Source organism: Manis javanica, chromosome 2 (genome assembly GCF_040802235.1).
Source record: "Manis javanica isolate MJ-LG chromosome 2, MJ_LKY, whole genome shotgun sequence".
Taxonomy (NCBI): domain Eukaryota; kingdom Metazoa; phylum Chordata; class Mammalia; order Pholidota; family Manidae; genus Manis; species Manis javanica.
Window position 1 is genome coordinate 37595638 of NC_133157.1, and position 16289 is coordinate 37611926.

The 16289-nt window shown below is 39.6% G+C and overlaps 1 protein-coding gene and 1 long non-coding RNA gene across 6 annotated transcripts in view; one reads left to right on the forward strand and one right to left on the reverse strand.

Annotated features, from left to right (window-relative positions):
- Positions 1 to 16289, forward strand: part of RIGI (RNA sensor RIG-I) — a 66541-nt gene that overhangs the window by 14743 nt on the left and 35509 nt on the right. For 3 of the 5 annotated variants that reach the window (XM_037009776.2, XM_037009778.2, XM_073228397.1), the window contains exons 1-3: positions 5622 to 5866; positions 10362 to 10496; positions 15177 to 15358. In XM_037009776.2, the coding sequence (XP_036865671.2) occupies positions 5761 to 5866; positions 10362 to 10496; positions 15177 to 15358 (423 nt within the window). In that variant the 5' untranslated portion in view covers positions 5622 to 5760. Of the gene's footprint in view, positions 1 to 5621; positions 5867 to 5946; positions 6067 to 10361; positions 10497 to 15176; positions 15359 to 16289 lie in introns of those variants that run through there. The other 2 variants (XM_037009780.2, XM_037009779.2) reach the window with 2 other exon arrangements.
- Positions 198 to 5525, reverse strand: LOC118970808 (uncharacterized). Its single transcript, XR_005058947.2, has 4 exons — positions 5389 to 5525; positions 4840 to 4935; positions 3826 to 3869; positions 198 to 2966 (listed from the first exon to the last, which is right to left on the reverse strand). It is a non-coding gene; the product is annotated as an uncharacterized lncRNA (long non-coding RNA).

The following is a 16289-nucleotide window of genomic DNA, read 5'->3' on the forward strand; positions in this document are numbered from 1 at the left end:
AAGGGGTAAGGTGAGAGTAGTTGAATTGATCCATTTTGGTATCTGGGCTATGTAGGGGAAGAAGTGAAGCTGTGAAGTGACCCTTAGAGAATGAGGAGGTAAGAAGGGATTCATTTTTTAATTAAGTTCAAGTAGGTTTATTGGGGCTAGAAGTAAGAAGACTGAACAAATATTCTGAGAGCACTTAATTTGAGGCATGACTGGAAGTAACTAAAGTGGATTTAGGTGAGGTGAAGGTGATTGGAATTGAGGATAGTGACGTATAAGGCTATAAGTACCCTCTCCATGGAAGACACTCTGGGTGATGGCAGGAGGCACAGGTCAGAAGCGGCAGTTGTGTCATGGGTATTACATCTTGTTGTTTAAACTATACATGTTCTGTACAGCAGCTGGCACATGCACAGAGAAAGTAATCAGAACTTGCTAAATATGTTCTTATTGAATTTTTAGTTAATACATGAATCACAGAAACCAGTATGTAGTACATGGCCATTTAAAAACACAGTAATATTGGTTATTGGAATATTATGAAAATTAGTAAATTTTTTCCTACTTTAACTGCAAGGATACTAAGGGATAATAAATGCTATTGCATCTATGCCTGAGAAAAGCAAGAGGCAAGGAAAACAGAATTTTTTTAGGCCAAGGTCTGAGGCTAAACTCATCCCTGTAGAAGCTACAACTGCGATGTTTGCCAGAAAGATGATATGCTTTTATTATAGACACAAAGGGGCAAAGTTAGGCATCTGATATTTGCCTGCAGTAGGGCCTGTAGATTGTCTGCATGACCATCTACACTCAAATAGTCAAATAGTTCTCTCCTGAGCAAGGCAGTATCTTTTCTTTTGTTATCTGTGAAATAGTATTTATTTCATCAAACACTGAGTACATACAGTCCAAGGCTATGCCAAATGCTAGGGGTATAAGGACACAGGATGGAACAAGCAGGAATTTTAAAGAAGGTGGGAATGGAACAGTTTGATCTATTAAACAACTAGCAATAATATAGAAGAAAGTTTGGAATGGGGAAAGCCTCATTAAAACACTGCTCAAGAAGCTCTTTGAAGTAGCTCAAACCAGAAATCAGAATGTCCTGTAGCAGAACAGTGATATAGGGATCCAGAGGAAAGACTAGATTCAATATATTTCTGAGGTAGCCTAGGCAAGATTTGGGCACCATTTAGATGAGGATGGGATTTGAGGGAGGAAAAAATCTAGTATGGGAGAAAATCTATTTTTTTCAGATTTGAGAGTTAAATGCATGGTGATACTATTCAAGGTGGGAGATAACAAGATTGGGGATAGTTTGGGGGAGAAAAATGAATTCATTGTGAGACTTTGAATGCCTAGAGCTGTACTGTCCAATAAAGTAGCTACTAGCCATATGTGGATACTGAGTGCCACAAATGTGGCTAGTAAAAGTGAGGAACAGAGTTTTTAATTAGGTTTAAATAGGCACATGAGGGTCATGGCTGCCATTTTGGCCAGTATAGGTGGAGAGGATTTCCATCATCACAGAAAATTCTGTTGGCTGCATGCAATAGAGGACATGTGCAGATGAAGCTACCCAGTGGTAACTAGAAATAGGAATGTTAATCTTGGAAGAGTGATTGGGATTAGAGAGATGATTTAGGAGTCCCTGGGGCCCAGAGTAGAAGAGAGACTGTGGGAATGGATGAGATCTCTGAGAGAAAGGAGGTGGAGCAAGATAAGCAGCAGACATAGTGGGGATCCTAGGGAACACATTAAGGAGGCTGCCAAAAGAAGTTTTCAAAAAAGACCATATACTTTCCTTGCCTCTTCAATGTTATGTTGTATTTCCTGTATCAAATACAGTGCCCTGCACACAGTAGGACATAAGCAGGCTTTCCAAGAGGTTAATCTTATTTTTAAGTTCTTGGGAGCACCTCACTGTTACGAGTGTTGCTCTGGGTGGAGCAGGTTAGGCTGCCTCCCTGGAGCTCTAGTGTGATTTTTAGACAATACAAGACTAGGAAGTATAATCTTTTGACCCCACTCTCGGTCATCATCCTCTACACTCCTTCCTGCCAGCTGTGATTTCCTGGCTTAAGTTTAAATCACTCCCTTGCCCTATCCTCCAACTCTCTTGCCCTTCTTTTTCTCTTCATTCACCTAGTTTAGGGGCCAGCAACCTTTTCCTTTAAGGGCCAGATGGGAAATATTTTAGACTTTATGAGCTTTATGCAGTTTCTGTTGTATAGTCTTTGTTTTTTTCTATAACACTTTAAAAATGTTGAAACAGTTATTAGCTTGTGGCCTGTATAAAAACAAGCCATGGCCAGATTTTTCCTGCAAGCAATAGTTTGCTAACTCATTACCTAGCAAGACCCCAATCTGGACAAACTCAACTCTTGGGTTGTGCCTACTACATGCTTCCTGCTAAAGGTTCGTGAAAGAAATCAATAACCGCAATAGATGTCACCATAAAAGCACAATCATCAGCCTCAACTTTATTTATACATTAGTGAACAGGTTTCTTTGGCATTCTTGCTCATTGATATAATGACTATTTCATACTTTTTCCTCCTCAAGCCTCCCTCTTCCTGCCACACACTTTCCATTTTGGCTGGGCAGTACTTGTCAGTGCCAGGCTTAAGCAAGCACAGACCCTGCCCGTTTACCTGAAACAATACCTCTAACATAGAGACACTGCCTGCCCAATTGGTCTTGGTCTTGACTGGCTTTTGTATGTGTCTTCAGTCAGCTGGCGGGTCTGCTGATCTAGGATGGCTTCAGCTGGGCTTTCTCTATGGTCACTCATCTTCCACCACATTAGCCTGAGCTCGTTGACATGTGGTTACAGGGGTCTGAGAGCAGAAGTGTGCAAGAGTCTTGAAGCCTGGGCTCAAAATTGACACACTATCATTTCTGTTGCCAATAGCAAAGTCCCAAGACCAGGCAGATTCAAGCGGAGGGAAAAGAGACCTCACTGTTGATGGGAGGAGCTGCAAAGTTACATTGTAAAAGGTGTAAATATTGGGAAAAGTGAAGAATGTGGTAGTTTTTGTATCAACCTACAGCATCCATCTTCTCTCCACTGAGTGGATGAAGCCCACTTTCTCTAGGCCTTTGGTTATCAAACTTTCATGTGTATCAGAATCATCTGGAGGGTTTGTTCAAATGGATTGTGGCTATCCCCATCACCCCCCGTCCCCCAACACACACATAGAGTTTCTGATTTAGGGGGTTTGGAATGCCAAGAATTTGCTTTTCTAACAGGTTTCCAGATAGGTCTGATGTTGCTGGCCCGAAAACCACAGTTTGAGAACTGTTCTAGGATTATCCCTCCCTGAGGGCTCTGTTACCCTTATTTTAATATGAATTTTCATTTTTCAGTTATCCTTTATCTCTTAGTTTTTAGTTACTTTGCTACCAATGTGAGGTCTGTGGACCAGCAATAAATACCAGCATCACTTGGGAGCTTGTTAGAAATGCAGATTCTCAGACCTACTGGACCAGAAAGACCTACTGCACTTAAAGACCTGTGGGTGATTCATGTGCACATTAATGTTTGGGAAGCACTGCCTATGGCTCATTCTCATCAGCAAGCAACCAAGCATGTTCTTGATTTTCTCCTCCAAGGCTGCCCCTCATCCAGTGTCCCATGTTAGTAGATAACAATGCCATTTATACAGCTGCTCAGACTAAACAAAACAGTTTTCCCTCACAACTTTCTCACATATCTGACATTCAATTCATCAGCAAATAGGATTATATAGTCTGCAACTTCACCATTTCCACTGCTTTAAATCCTAATCCAAAATGCCATAATCTCTCACTCGGACTAGTACTGTAGCTTCTTACCTGGTCACTCTGCTTCCAGCTTTGCTCCCTTAAAGTTTGTTTTCCTGCAGTCAAACACAGTGATTCTTTAAAAACATGAGATCATGTAATGCCTCCTCTCAAAATCCTGCAATGGTTCCCCAGTCTATAGGATTAAAACCCAAAGTCCTTATCATGGTCTGTTAGGCCTTGGGTGATCTGTCTTGGCCACCTCTCTCCTCTCTTTCCCCAGCCCTCTTGACTCTAGCAGCCCTGCTCACCTTTTCTTTGGTGGACCCAGTTCACTCCTGCCTTCTGGCCTTTGTGCTTTCTGTTCATTTTGAGTAGAATGCTTTTCACCCAAAAGGCATGCTCTCTCACTTCATTGAGGTTTCCCCTGATCAACTCATCTAAGATAAGTAGCCCCCATTACTCTTTATTCCCTTATCCTGTCTTATTTCTCCTCACTGCACTTACTATTACCTCCTGGCATCTACTTTTTTGTCTGTCTCCCAGCTCTAAACCTGTCTTCTCCACTTTAGTTGTGGGGCTATCATTCTCTCAATTGACAAATTGGGTGCCTGGAATGTAGCCTTGATTTTTTTTTTCATTCTTCCTTCCCACTGATATTCACTCAATCCTATTTCTAAAATATATCTCAAGAAATTCAGTTCTTAAATGCTTCACTGCCACCGTCCTTATCTATGACCTCAGCATCTTTTACTGGAGTCATTTTCTAACCCATCTACTCTTTTTGCATAGGAAACAGGTTTTTTTTTAATGTGATTAAACTGTTACTCCTTGCTTAAAACCCTGCAATGTGCACTGCACTTCATTTCTTGCCTTACAAAGCCATTTACCTATTCAGCAACACTGCCTACCATTTACCCCTTGTTCATAGAGTTCCAGCTACATATCTTTCATGTTTTTGACCCATTTGTGCTTTCTGTCCCTCTGCATGGAATCCCCCCTCTCCCAGCCATTTTTTACTAGTTGATTCCTTCTAATTCTTACGGATTCAGCTGAAATGTGACCTAATCAGAAATATTCCCTTACCTTCTTCCCTTTGCCAACCTCCATTATTTTGTCTCATGACTCTTACTTGCTTTATTTGTATCACTTCACTTTCTGTGTGTCAGGCTCATACGATACCTTTAAGAAAATGAAATGGCAAGTCACAGGCTTTGAGAAGATATCTGGATTACATAAATTTGACAGTGGGTTTGTATCCAGAATAAATAAGTAACTTGTAAATCTATGAGACAAAGAAAAACAATCAGGCAAAAGATAGGAGCAGATGCCTCATAAAAGAAGATAAAAGAATGGCCAATAAGTACATGCAAATGTGCCCACATCATTAACTATTTGGAAAATTAGAATTAAAACAGTACTACACCATTTCACACCAAAACGGCCAACAGAACTGACCGATGCCCGTCCACCGGAGCTGTCTTACACTATCGGTGGGAATGCAGTACTACAGCCATTTTGGAAAACTGGTGGCAGTTTCTCGTCAAGTTAAACTTAACAATTGGCACAGGACCCACACAAACTGAGGGAAGTGTTTACACCCTTACATATTTTTCAAAACTCATAGAATTGTACCTTGAAAATTGTGCATTTAATGAATCTAAATTTTAACGCTACAAAAGCAAAACAAGATCAATAAAATGAAAATTAAGACCCAAACATTTCCCAGAAGTCTTCTCCGGCCCCGCTGGGTCCGCGGGCGCCCGCCGGTGACAGCGCGCAGAGCACGAACCGCGCGGTTCCGGGCGGGGGGGCGGCACCTGCGGTTGTCCGGCCTCCCCGCCGCGTCCGCCCGTGGCGCCGCTGGTTGCAGTTTCGATTTTTCCTCTGCTGCTGAGACTCTTCGGCAGCTCCGCCTCCTTAGCGCCTGGGAAGTCACTCCCGGCGGAGCAAAAAGCGAGAGGGGCGCAGGTGAGGCGGGGACCTGTCGCGAGCGGAGCCGCCGGCATGACGGCGGAGCAGCGGAGGAATCTGCACGCCTTCGGTCACTATGTCAGGAGGACGCTGGACCCTACCTACATCCTGAGCTACATGGCCCCCTGGTTTAGTGAGGGTGAGTGGCCCAGCGGCCCCTGCCCCTTGGGGCTGGAAAACAGTTCAAGTTCAGGACTTGTTTCCCCCTTGCTTTTGTCTTTTCTTGTAGTCAATACAGATAACCTGCTAGAAACGCCGGGGTTGAAGCAAGCTCCCCTCAGCATTTTAGACTAGAGATTGTCTTCGAGGTCCGGAAGGGAAAACTTAAGCCCCAGCGAAGTGAGTGAAATGGCTTGTTTGGGTGTGCATTCTATTTAGGTTCAAAGCTGGACAAACAAATCGCTGTCCATTTCATTTATTTCCTCTAATAATTATGTCTACTATGTGTTTGGCTTTATACTGACATCAGAGATTGAGAAATAAGATACAAGCCCTTAAAATACGTTATAGCCGAGATGTTGGGGGTTGGAGACGGTGAGGGCAGCTGAACGCAAATAATTAGAGAGCCAAGGAAGTTGACGCTTATTCTGCCCGGGGTCTTACTTGCACTTCCGAGTAACTGAAATCTTGAGAGGAGCGAGATTTCTGGACTGAATGGCTTTAGGCAGCAATTCAGATGTTTCCATCTGGCTTTTGAGACATGATGGTGGATAATGGCCATTTTGTGTTTTTGTATTGAAGTGCTTTGTAGGCGAGGCTTTGGGGAGGAGAAGAGGGGCGGTGCCTGGAAGGAGTGGAGATGGCAGAGGGAGGAGTTTGTAGTTCCTTGTCAGGCTCCCAATTCCTAAGTATCTTCCTGAAGCGAGGCGGTTTTTGGAAATTGCGTCAAGGCAGACAGGTAATTTAAATGCTAGTTCTTCTGCAAAACCAAGCCATTGGTTGTGGAGTGAGCAGTGAAAGAATTTGACAAAGGTAGACTTGCTCTTTCTAGTTGTGCTCAGAAGTTACAAAATAACATCTTAATGGCAGCGGAGCAGCTTGGGCCCGTGAAAAAGGGAAGCTCCTGTTAAGACATCTCTTTTAGGAATCATTTGAATGAATGAAACACTAACAAACTGGTGTGAATCCCATTCTTTCATGTACTCATGTATTGATTCAGTAAAGAAGTAAGCCACGTGTCAGGCACTCTGTTAGCACTGGAGATAATTTACACATATTACTACACATATTTAATAGCAAGTATCATGTTAATTACTGAGGAATCAGTGGTGAGCACAATAGAAATGGTCCCTGTCCTAATAAGAGAATAGAGTGCATATGTGAAGGCAGGTAACTAAATAAACAGTAGAAAATAAAGTATGGTAAGTGCTTTGATGGAAAACCATAGTGTACTGTGGGAGTGCATAGGTGTGGTAGTTTTTAATATATATTCGTTTTAATTTATAGTTATAATGCAATCACAACAAAAACACCAAAAGATAAGTAAAAAAAGGAGGTTGAAAAACATTGTGTATAATGTCTTATTTTAGAATAGTAAAGTAAACATAGAGGTTTTATTTTGAGCCTCTTCCCAGAGGCAGCTGTTGTCATTTAGTTGGTTTATATCTTTTCTGTTCATTTGTTTAATGCTTTATCACCTACACATATATCCATAAACTTTTGTTTCCTGTTAGATTGTTAAAGCTTTTTTAACCTCTATTTTTTTCTTGGCTGCTTTGGAAGTTCTGGATTCTATTGATTAACCTTAATTGTGATAAGTATATTTTATCAGTCAGGATTCAGTCAGGGAGTGGAGACAGTAATGAGTGTTAAGGCTGCATGTAAACTTTAACTCACTTTTTCCCCTCATTGGAATGCCCATACATTCCCCATGCACACACACACACACACACACACAGCACTATATTTAAAGTACATGAGCAATGTCCAGTATTTCTTTTACTATAATTCTTTTTGCCACATATTGGATATTATACACTAGTTATATCTTGAGAAAGGAGAATTGAAGCTATGTTTCTTCAAGAGAGCTTGCCTAGTCACTGGGGTACTGTAGGGCTTTGCTCATTCACACATTATACAGGTTATTTCAAAGTAGACCTGGGTGTGGGCTATAGATTTTTTTGCAATATCCCTTTGGAGTCAAAGGGTAACCCTTATTCTAAAGGGGCAGTGGGTAAGCAGCATTCTGAGTAGTCCACTCATTCAGTAACGTTTTCCAGACACATGCATGAGCCAGGCACTTTGTTGCTGATTAGAATACAGAGATGAATATAACCTGTGCATGACACAACCTAAGGGAGAATCAAGCAATTATTACATACTGTGCAGTGTCAGTGCTTTAATCAGAAGCATGTAAGGAGAACATGAATGCCAGAATAAAGATCAAGAAATTCAACCTTGGGAAGCTGAAGCTGGCATTACAAAATAGCCAGGGGCAGCATTGCTTAGTAGCAGCAGATACTGAGGCCAGGAAGTAGTGGGATGGGCCTGGCCTGGTGCAAAGTGAACCTAAACTGCCCAGGATGTGACATGGCAAGACAGTTTACCTGGAGAGGTTTCAGCTGGGACTGGGATAAACCTGGACCTCCCTGTGGAAAATCAGTAATGGCTGCTAGCAAGTCTAACAGAAGAACAAACCAGCACAGAGGCCTGGGAGCAAGAACCCAGCTGTAAGAACTGGGTTTAGGAACAGAATTAACTACTTCAAAGGAATCGAATGGGATTGTGTGCCCAGGGAAGCTGGGATAGCTGACAAGATAGATTGTTGTTATGGATTGAACTGTGTCTCCACCCACCCTCCAAAAGATATGTTGAAGTCCTAACTCTCAATACATAATAATGTGACCTTATTTGTAATAGGATCTTACAGAGGCAGGTAGTTAAGATGAGGTTGTACTGGAGTATGGTGGGTTCCCAATCAAATGTGATTGGTGCCCTCATAAGAAGACAGCCATGTGAAGGCAGAGAAGGGAATGATGTGGCCACAAGCCAAGGATGCCAGTAGAGGCAAGGAATGTATTGTCCCCTAGAACCTAGAAAGTGTGGCCCTACCAACACCTTGATTTAAACTTTTGGCCTCTAGAACTGTGAGAAAATAAGTTCCTATTGTTTTAAGCCACCCAGTTAATGGTAATTTGTTACTGCAGCCACAGAAAACTGATATAGATGGCTAAAATTAAAAAGTAAGAACTGTTTGCAAGGATGTGTAGAAATTAGAATCCTCATAAATTGCTGGTGAGAATGTATAATGATGCAGCTCCTTCTGACAACCATTTGACAGTTCCTTACAGTGAAATGTGGAGTTGCCATATGACCCAGCAATCTCACACCCATGTGTATACTCAAAAGAAGTGAATTCATGGGCACACACAAAAACTTGTATGTGCATGTTCATAGCATCACTGTTTATAATAGCCAAAATGTGGAAATATCCTAAATGTCCATTAACTGATAAATAGCAGACAAAAATATGGTATATCCACACAATGGAGTATTATTCAGCAATATAAAAGAATGAATAATACATGCTACAACACGAATAAACCTTGAAAACATTATGCTGAGTCACAAAAGCCACATATTATATCACTCCATTCATATAAATGTCCAAAATAGATCCATGGAGACTTAAGTAGATTAGTGATTGCCTAGGACTGAGAGGAGAGAAGAGGGAGGGAGTGACTGCTAATGGATACAGGATTTCTTTTTAGCAGCAATGAAAATGTACTAAAATTAGCACCGATGGATTCACAATTCTCAAAACTGTTGAATTTTACACTTTAGAAAAGTTAGTCTTATTGTTGCTAAGACAGAGATCGTGGCAGAGAAGGAAAACGTTCCTTCCTTTTCTTCCTTTATTTATTCAACTACCTTTGTTGATAATACAATGGTTAACCAGCCAGACTGTTATTCCCTTGGAATTTATCTTATGTTGACAATAGGGAAAAAAATGGATTACTATCAAATGTCAAGTCCTGCAAGGGCAACTGTTTGGTCACCACTACCCACTCCAGATGTGGAGTTAGTGTACAGAATCAACTACCACACAGCATGGTGGGTAGTTTTCTGCTCCCTGGCCTCATTGTGTTTCTCTTTAGATCCTCTTGGTCTCTCTTCTCTGCTATATTTCCTAACTTTTTAGCAAAAACCTAGGAAAAGGCCATGAAAGTATCTCTGTTTATTTCTAAGTCTGCTGAGTCCACTGTAATTGCAACTTATGCCATAGAGAGACCTTGTCCTCATACTCTTTTAGTCCTGCAATTACATTAGACTTTTCAACAAGGGGCTACCAAAATGTTGGAGGAAGCCTCTGTTCTTCCATCTAATCTGATGCTACTGTGAGTTCTCCCTTGTTGTGGGGAGACTTTTTCAAACATTTTTAAGCAACTCCTTTTCTTAAAGACTGTCCTAGAGTGTGTTCCTAGACTTCCATACCAAACTAGGAGAAGTTTCCAGAGGAAGGGAGAGAGAGTTGGTGAAGAATAGGGGTAATCTGCCTAGGCAGAGAATTTGCTGCCTTCCTGCATTTCCTTCCATTGGTATGATTGTTACAATCCCTATCCCCATTTGAGAAGATCTGACAATCCTTTTTAAGGTTCTGCAGTTTGACAACTCACTCTTGCTTCTGTTTGTAGATCAGCTCCAGTATATTCAGGCTGAGAAAAACAACAAGGGTGCAATGGAGGCTGCCTCGCTTTTTCTGAGGTTCCTATTGGAGCTCCAAGAGGAAGGCTGGTTCCGTGGCTTTTTGGATGCCCTTCACCAAGCAGGTTAGTTCATTCCTCTTACAAGTCAGAGTATGTATATTGCTTGAGTGTTTCAGAATGCTGGAAAAGTGAAATGCTATTAATTTTGAGGTATCCACATATTATTCCTGTTTCTTAGTCTGAGGCAATATGAAGACTATTTTTAGGCAGATAATATAATCATCTACCTGAAATATCCAAAGGAATCTACAGAGAGATTGTTGTAACTAGTGGGAGAGTTTATCAAGTTTATTGGATATAAGAACAATGTATAAAAATTATTTGTGTTTCCACCCACTGAAAGCAAATAAAAAATGTAATTAAAGTGAAATGCCATTTATAATAGTAACAAAAGGTGTAATGTATTTAGGAATAAACCTAGCAAAAATTATGTAAAGTCTGAATGGAGAAAATGATAAAATGTTATTGAAACATATTAAGGAAGACCTAAGTGGAGACACATACCTATGCACATTGAGAGGAAGACTTGATATACAAACGTTGGCTCTCCCTGCACTGATCTGCATATATTCAGTACAAGTCTAGTAAAATTCCTGTATGCTTTTTCCTAAGCTTGACAAGCTGATTCCCAAATGTATATGGAAGAATTATGACCCCAAAATAGTTAAGACATCCCTAAAGAAGAAGAATTAAGTAGGCTGGGTTTTCCCCTTCCTGATACTAAGATTTATTATAAGGTGTAGGCATTGAGACAGCATGACACTTGTCCTGGCATTGACCAACTAACCAATGAAAATGAGCCTTAACTAGACTCATAGACTTAATGGAAACCTAATATATTAGAGATCATTGAGAAAGGAGGATCATTAGGAAAGGAGGGACATTTTGCTAAGTTGCTTTTAATACCCTCCATTGTGCTCTTCAGCAATTGGATCTCTGACTGGAATTCATTCCTGAGTTCTTGAATATCTTTCCATACCTCCATGAGCATGTTAATGATTTTTATTTTGAACTCCCTTTCAGGAAGATTCATGAGGTTGATGTCATTTAAATCTTCTCAGGAGTTGTAATAATAATTTTACTTTGAACCAGGTTCCCTTGGTGTTTCATATTTGCATATGGTACCCTATAGTGTCCAGAAGCTCTACTCTCTGGAGCTGTCCAGCCCCTGAAGCAATGTTGGGGCTCGCAGGGGAATGGTATTGGTGCCTGGGGGGAGGAAAGAGCTGTTTCCTGCTTCCCGGCTGCTATGCCTGTCTCCACTGCCTGAACCAGTGGGCCAAGCACACAGGTATAAGCCTCTATGCTTTGCGTTTGTAGTTGCTGTAGACAGATCTCCCCTCTGGCTGGCATAATGCCAGGGTAGGGTTTGTCGGTTTGCGAGCAAGGTGAGGCTGGCTGGGAGAAAGGCACAGTAGGCTGCATATCACTGAGGGGGTCCTTGGAGCTGTGTAGCCAGCCAGGGAGCTCTCATGAAAGCTCCCAACCTGCTGGGCAGAGTGCACCCAGACAATTTTTGTCTGTCCTTTCTCCTGAGCAGTAAGCTCTGTGCAATCCTTGCCCCTTCAGCAGCCCTCTTGCTAAGGGCTTCCTTGTTAGGAAGTCTCTCAGACTGCCCTCCTTTCTTTTGCCCCAGAGCAGCCAGATATGGATCCCTGCTTTCCACAAGTGGCTGGAATCTCAGTCTCCCCAGGAATTCTGCCTGTCTTAGCTTTCCAACCCCCTAATCACAAGAGTACTATGCAAGCACCATAAAATGTAGGTTTGTGCTCCCAGAGCAGATCTCCAGAGTTAGGTATTCAGCAGTTCCAGGCCTCCACTCCCTCCCTGCTCCATTTCCCTTCTTCCTGCAGGTGAGCTGGGGTGGGGGAAGGGCTTGGGTCCCGCTGGGCCACAGCTTTGATATGTTTCCCTGTTCTGTGAGGTCTGCTCTTTTCTCCAGGTGTATGCAGTCTGGCGCAGCCCTCTTTCCTGTTACTCCTTCAGGATTAGTTGTAATTATATTTTCATATTATATGCGGTTTTAGGAGGAAGCCTCTGTCTTACCTCTCACACTGCCATCTTTAATCCTTTTCTCCCATTTTGCTAAATTGCAATGGACCATTATAAACAGGATAACTGAATAGGATAATGTTAAAAACCAAATAGACCCTAACTTTCACAACCATGTGGGTACAAATTAATTCATATTACTTACCTCACTCCATTCACACATACACACAAAATGAATTAAAATGGATTAAAAACTTAAAATTTTTAACAATTTTAGGAAAGAATATAGAATATTTTTATGACCTAAAGGAAGATTAATAAATGTGATGACATTAAGGTTAAGAACATCTCTATCAAAACAGCATAGACGTGCCTCATATCGAATTTACCGAGTATCATAATTCCTCCAGGTGGTAAAGATACCTCGAGACAAGTGCTGGGCATAGAAGCCACAGGGCATAAATCTGCAAAGAAGTAAAAAGCTAACCTTTTCAAACAATATGGCTTCTCTCTCACTTACCAACTTTACATTTCCCTGTATGGCCCCGGAAGATGACTGGTTAGCCAGAGACGGGTAAGATTCCTCAAGGGAGGAACAACCTAAGACAGGCACAGTCGCAGGGGGGCCATCAGGTGAGAAATCAGGGAACAACAGTGGTGAAGCTTAGAACCTCATACCCCGCTGTGTTGAGAGAAAGCTTCTGCATCCATGGATGTTTTATTGCCCTTGTCTAGCTCAGATTAGCACATAATCTACAGGCACACACCTGATCATCTACATTTGCCCTCTTACAGCACTAAACTATGTTTTCTACCTTTATCTTGCATCTACCTACCACTTCAGCATTTTATTAAAAATAAAAATAATAATAATAATAGAGGGAGAAATGTGGGATCAACATATAAATCAAGTACAAAAATCAAATGAATATTCATATTTGACCTGATTGTTTATGGGTCATAATGCGTGATCAAAACCGAAAGTTTCTGTGATGAATGCCCTTGTACTGTTCACCATGTAAGAATTTATTCACTATGTAAGAATTTGTTCACCATGTAAGAACTTGTTCGTTATGCTTCAGAAGATTGGAGACTGACGAGAATTAGGCTTGAGATGGATTAATGATTGTACATTGAGCATTGACCCCCCTATACTGAATTTTATTGTTGTTAACAACCATTTGATCAATAAATATGAGAGATACCCTCTCAAAAAAAAACAAACAGCATAGAATGAAAAAAAAAAGTAACAGACTAGGAGAGGATATTTGCAAAGTACATAATCACCAAAGAATTAGTACCTATAATATATTAAAATGGCTTTAAAATTAATTAGAAAAAGAAAGAAACCATCTATCAAGTCAAAGATGTAACCTGACATTTCAAAGGATAGGAAGCATGAAAGGTTAATAAATACATAAATATCCTCAGCCTGATTATCAATTGGGGAATTACAAATTACAAACACAATGAGATAGCACTTTGCAACTATTAGACAGCAAGACAAGAAGTCCAACAGCATTAAGGCTTGAAGACGATACTTAATAATGGGGAAGTCTTAAATATCACTATACAGAATTCAAATTGATACAACTATTTTGAAAATTTGGCATCATCTTGTGTATTTCAACTGTCACGTATCCATCTATCCAACAGTTTCTATCTTAAGTATGTGGCCTAGAAAAACTCTTAAAACATATATTCCAGAATACACAAGCAAGAATGTTCATAGTGTAATTGTTTCTAGTAACAAAAGCAAACAAGCAAGCAAACAAAGCTGGAAGCAATCCCTGTATCTTTCAAGAGGAGAATGGATACATTTTATAATAATGACATGATAGTACATTTTACTGCAATGAAAATATATGAACACAGCTTTACACAATGTAAATGAAGCTTAGAAATGTAATATTAAGTTTTTAAAAAAGTCAGAGGAAATGGCATCTAGTAGAATATAAAATTCCAAACAAACTGAACTAAACATATATTGTTTAGGGAATCAAACACATGCCATGCAACTAGTAAAAAAAATCAGGGGAGTGATATATCAAATACAGGATAGTGGTATTTTTGCAGGGAGATAGAAGGGTAGGAAAAAGGAGGCACATACCCACAAAAGTGTTGGAATATTCTGCTTCTTAAGTTGGGTAATAGGTTCACATGTGTTCATTTTGTTGTTATGCTCTTTATAGCTTAAAGAAAAGAATGTGGGCCTTAAAGTCAGACAAGCTTGATGATTCTGTAAGAGAACCTTAGAGTAAAGCATTACTGGATTATCACAGTTGTAAATAATTTTTCCATTAACTCAAATTAACCACTACTTAATATTCTTTTCTTGGTATAATGTAGCAGGTAAGCTCCTGAAGAGCAGGTATTAAGATTAATGTTTCTTTTTGCCTTTACTACTTTGCACTGAGAAGATACTGAATAGCATGATGGTTTTATAGATTAGATAAAGTCCATGAGGTGCTTTGGAAGGAAGATTTTATATTAAGACCAAATGTAAGACTTAAAATTGATCCTTATTTAGTCCTTCTCTGAAGAGATGATAAACTGTTAGATGACCTAAAATGTTGGGTGCCTAAGATAAATACTGAGGGGTTTTTTTGAAAGATAATTTGAAATTAAGGTAACTTACAGATATTTTTTGAGTTCTCTCATTATATATTCAAACATGATTCCTGTGATATTAATCTCATGTATTTTTTAAAGTAGTCTCATAAGAGCCCCCATTTTCTTCTTTCTTTTCAGGTTATTCTGGGCTTTATGAAGCCATTGAAAATTGGGATTTCCAAAAAATCGAAGAATTGGAAGACTATCGATTGCTTTTAATGCGTTTACAACCAGAATTTAAAATCAGAATTAATCCAAAAGATATCCTTCCTGAAATATCTGAATGTTTAATTAGTCAGGAATATGAAGAAATTCTACAGGTAATTTAATTAATGTAAACTACTGAATTTGGGGAAAATAATTTAAACATGGGAAGTATCTTCTCTTTCTATGTTTGTTTTAGATCTGAGAAAGATAATTAAAATCCACAAAAAATCCCCAATCTAAGGTGTAATTACCTAGAATAAGTACTTTTAGTTGTGAACTGAGTAATTTTATGTAACAAGTTTTTTTCAAGTTTGCCCTATTTTCAGTTAAAATTATTCCATTAGTTTTGTGAATGTTTTATACAAATTTAAATAAAATTGAACAGTTCAACAAATAAAAAGAAAAAAGTCTATAGAATAGTACAGTGGTTAAACATTCAGGCACTGGACACAAATAAATCTTGTTAGAATCCTTAGCTCAACCACTTAGCTGTATAATCTTAGGTGAGTTATTTCATTTCTCTAAGCAAGTGTATGTTTCTTCATGTATAAAATGGAAATAATAACAGTATCTTACTAATACATTTTATTGGGGTTAAATGAGATAATATATGTAAAGTGTTATCTTACATATGATTGGCACATAAGTGCTCAATAAATTTTAATTGTCATTAATAATAAAAGTCATGTAAGCCCCACTACCCTGAAAAAACAATTTAGTAATTTGTTATGCCCTTCCTAATATCTTATGCCAGTATACCCATATTTTGAGTGGTTGTCAAATGGTTTAATTGTTTTCCTAATATTGCTAATGAAGATAGATGTAAGATCTCAGAGAAGGTGAAAACATTTGGCTTGACATGGTGATACCACATGTAGAAAACAAGGATGAAAGAAAGGGTATCTTAAAAGACCTGTTGGATGGGGCAAACAATGATCCTGAATAAGACCCATTGATCCATAGTATATAATGATTGTTAAATCAGATAGTACTTGAAATTGATACTTCGTTAGTAAAACTAATAAAAGGAAAACTTTTGAAATA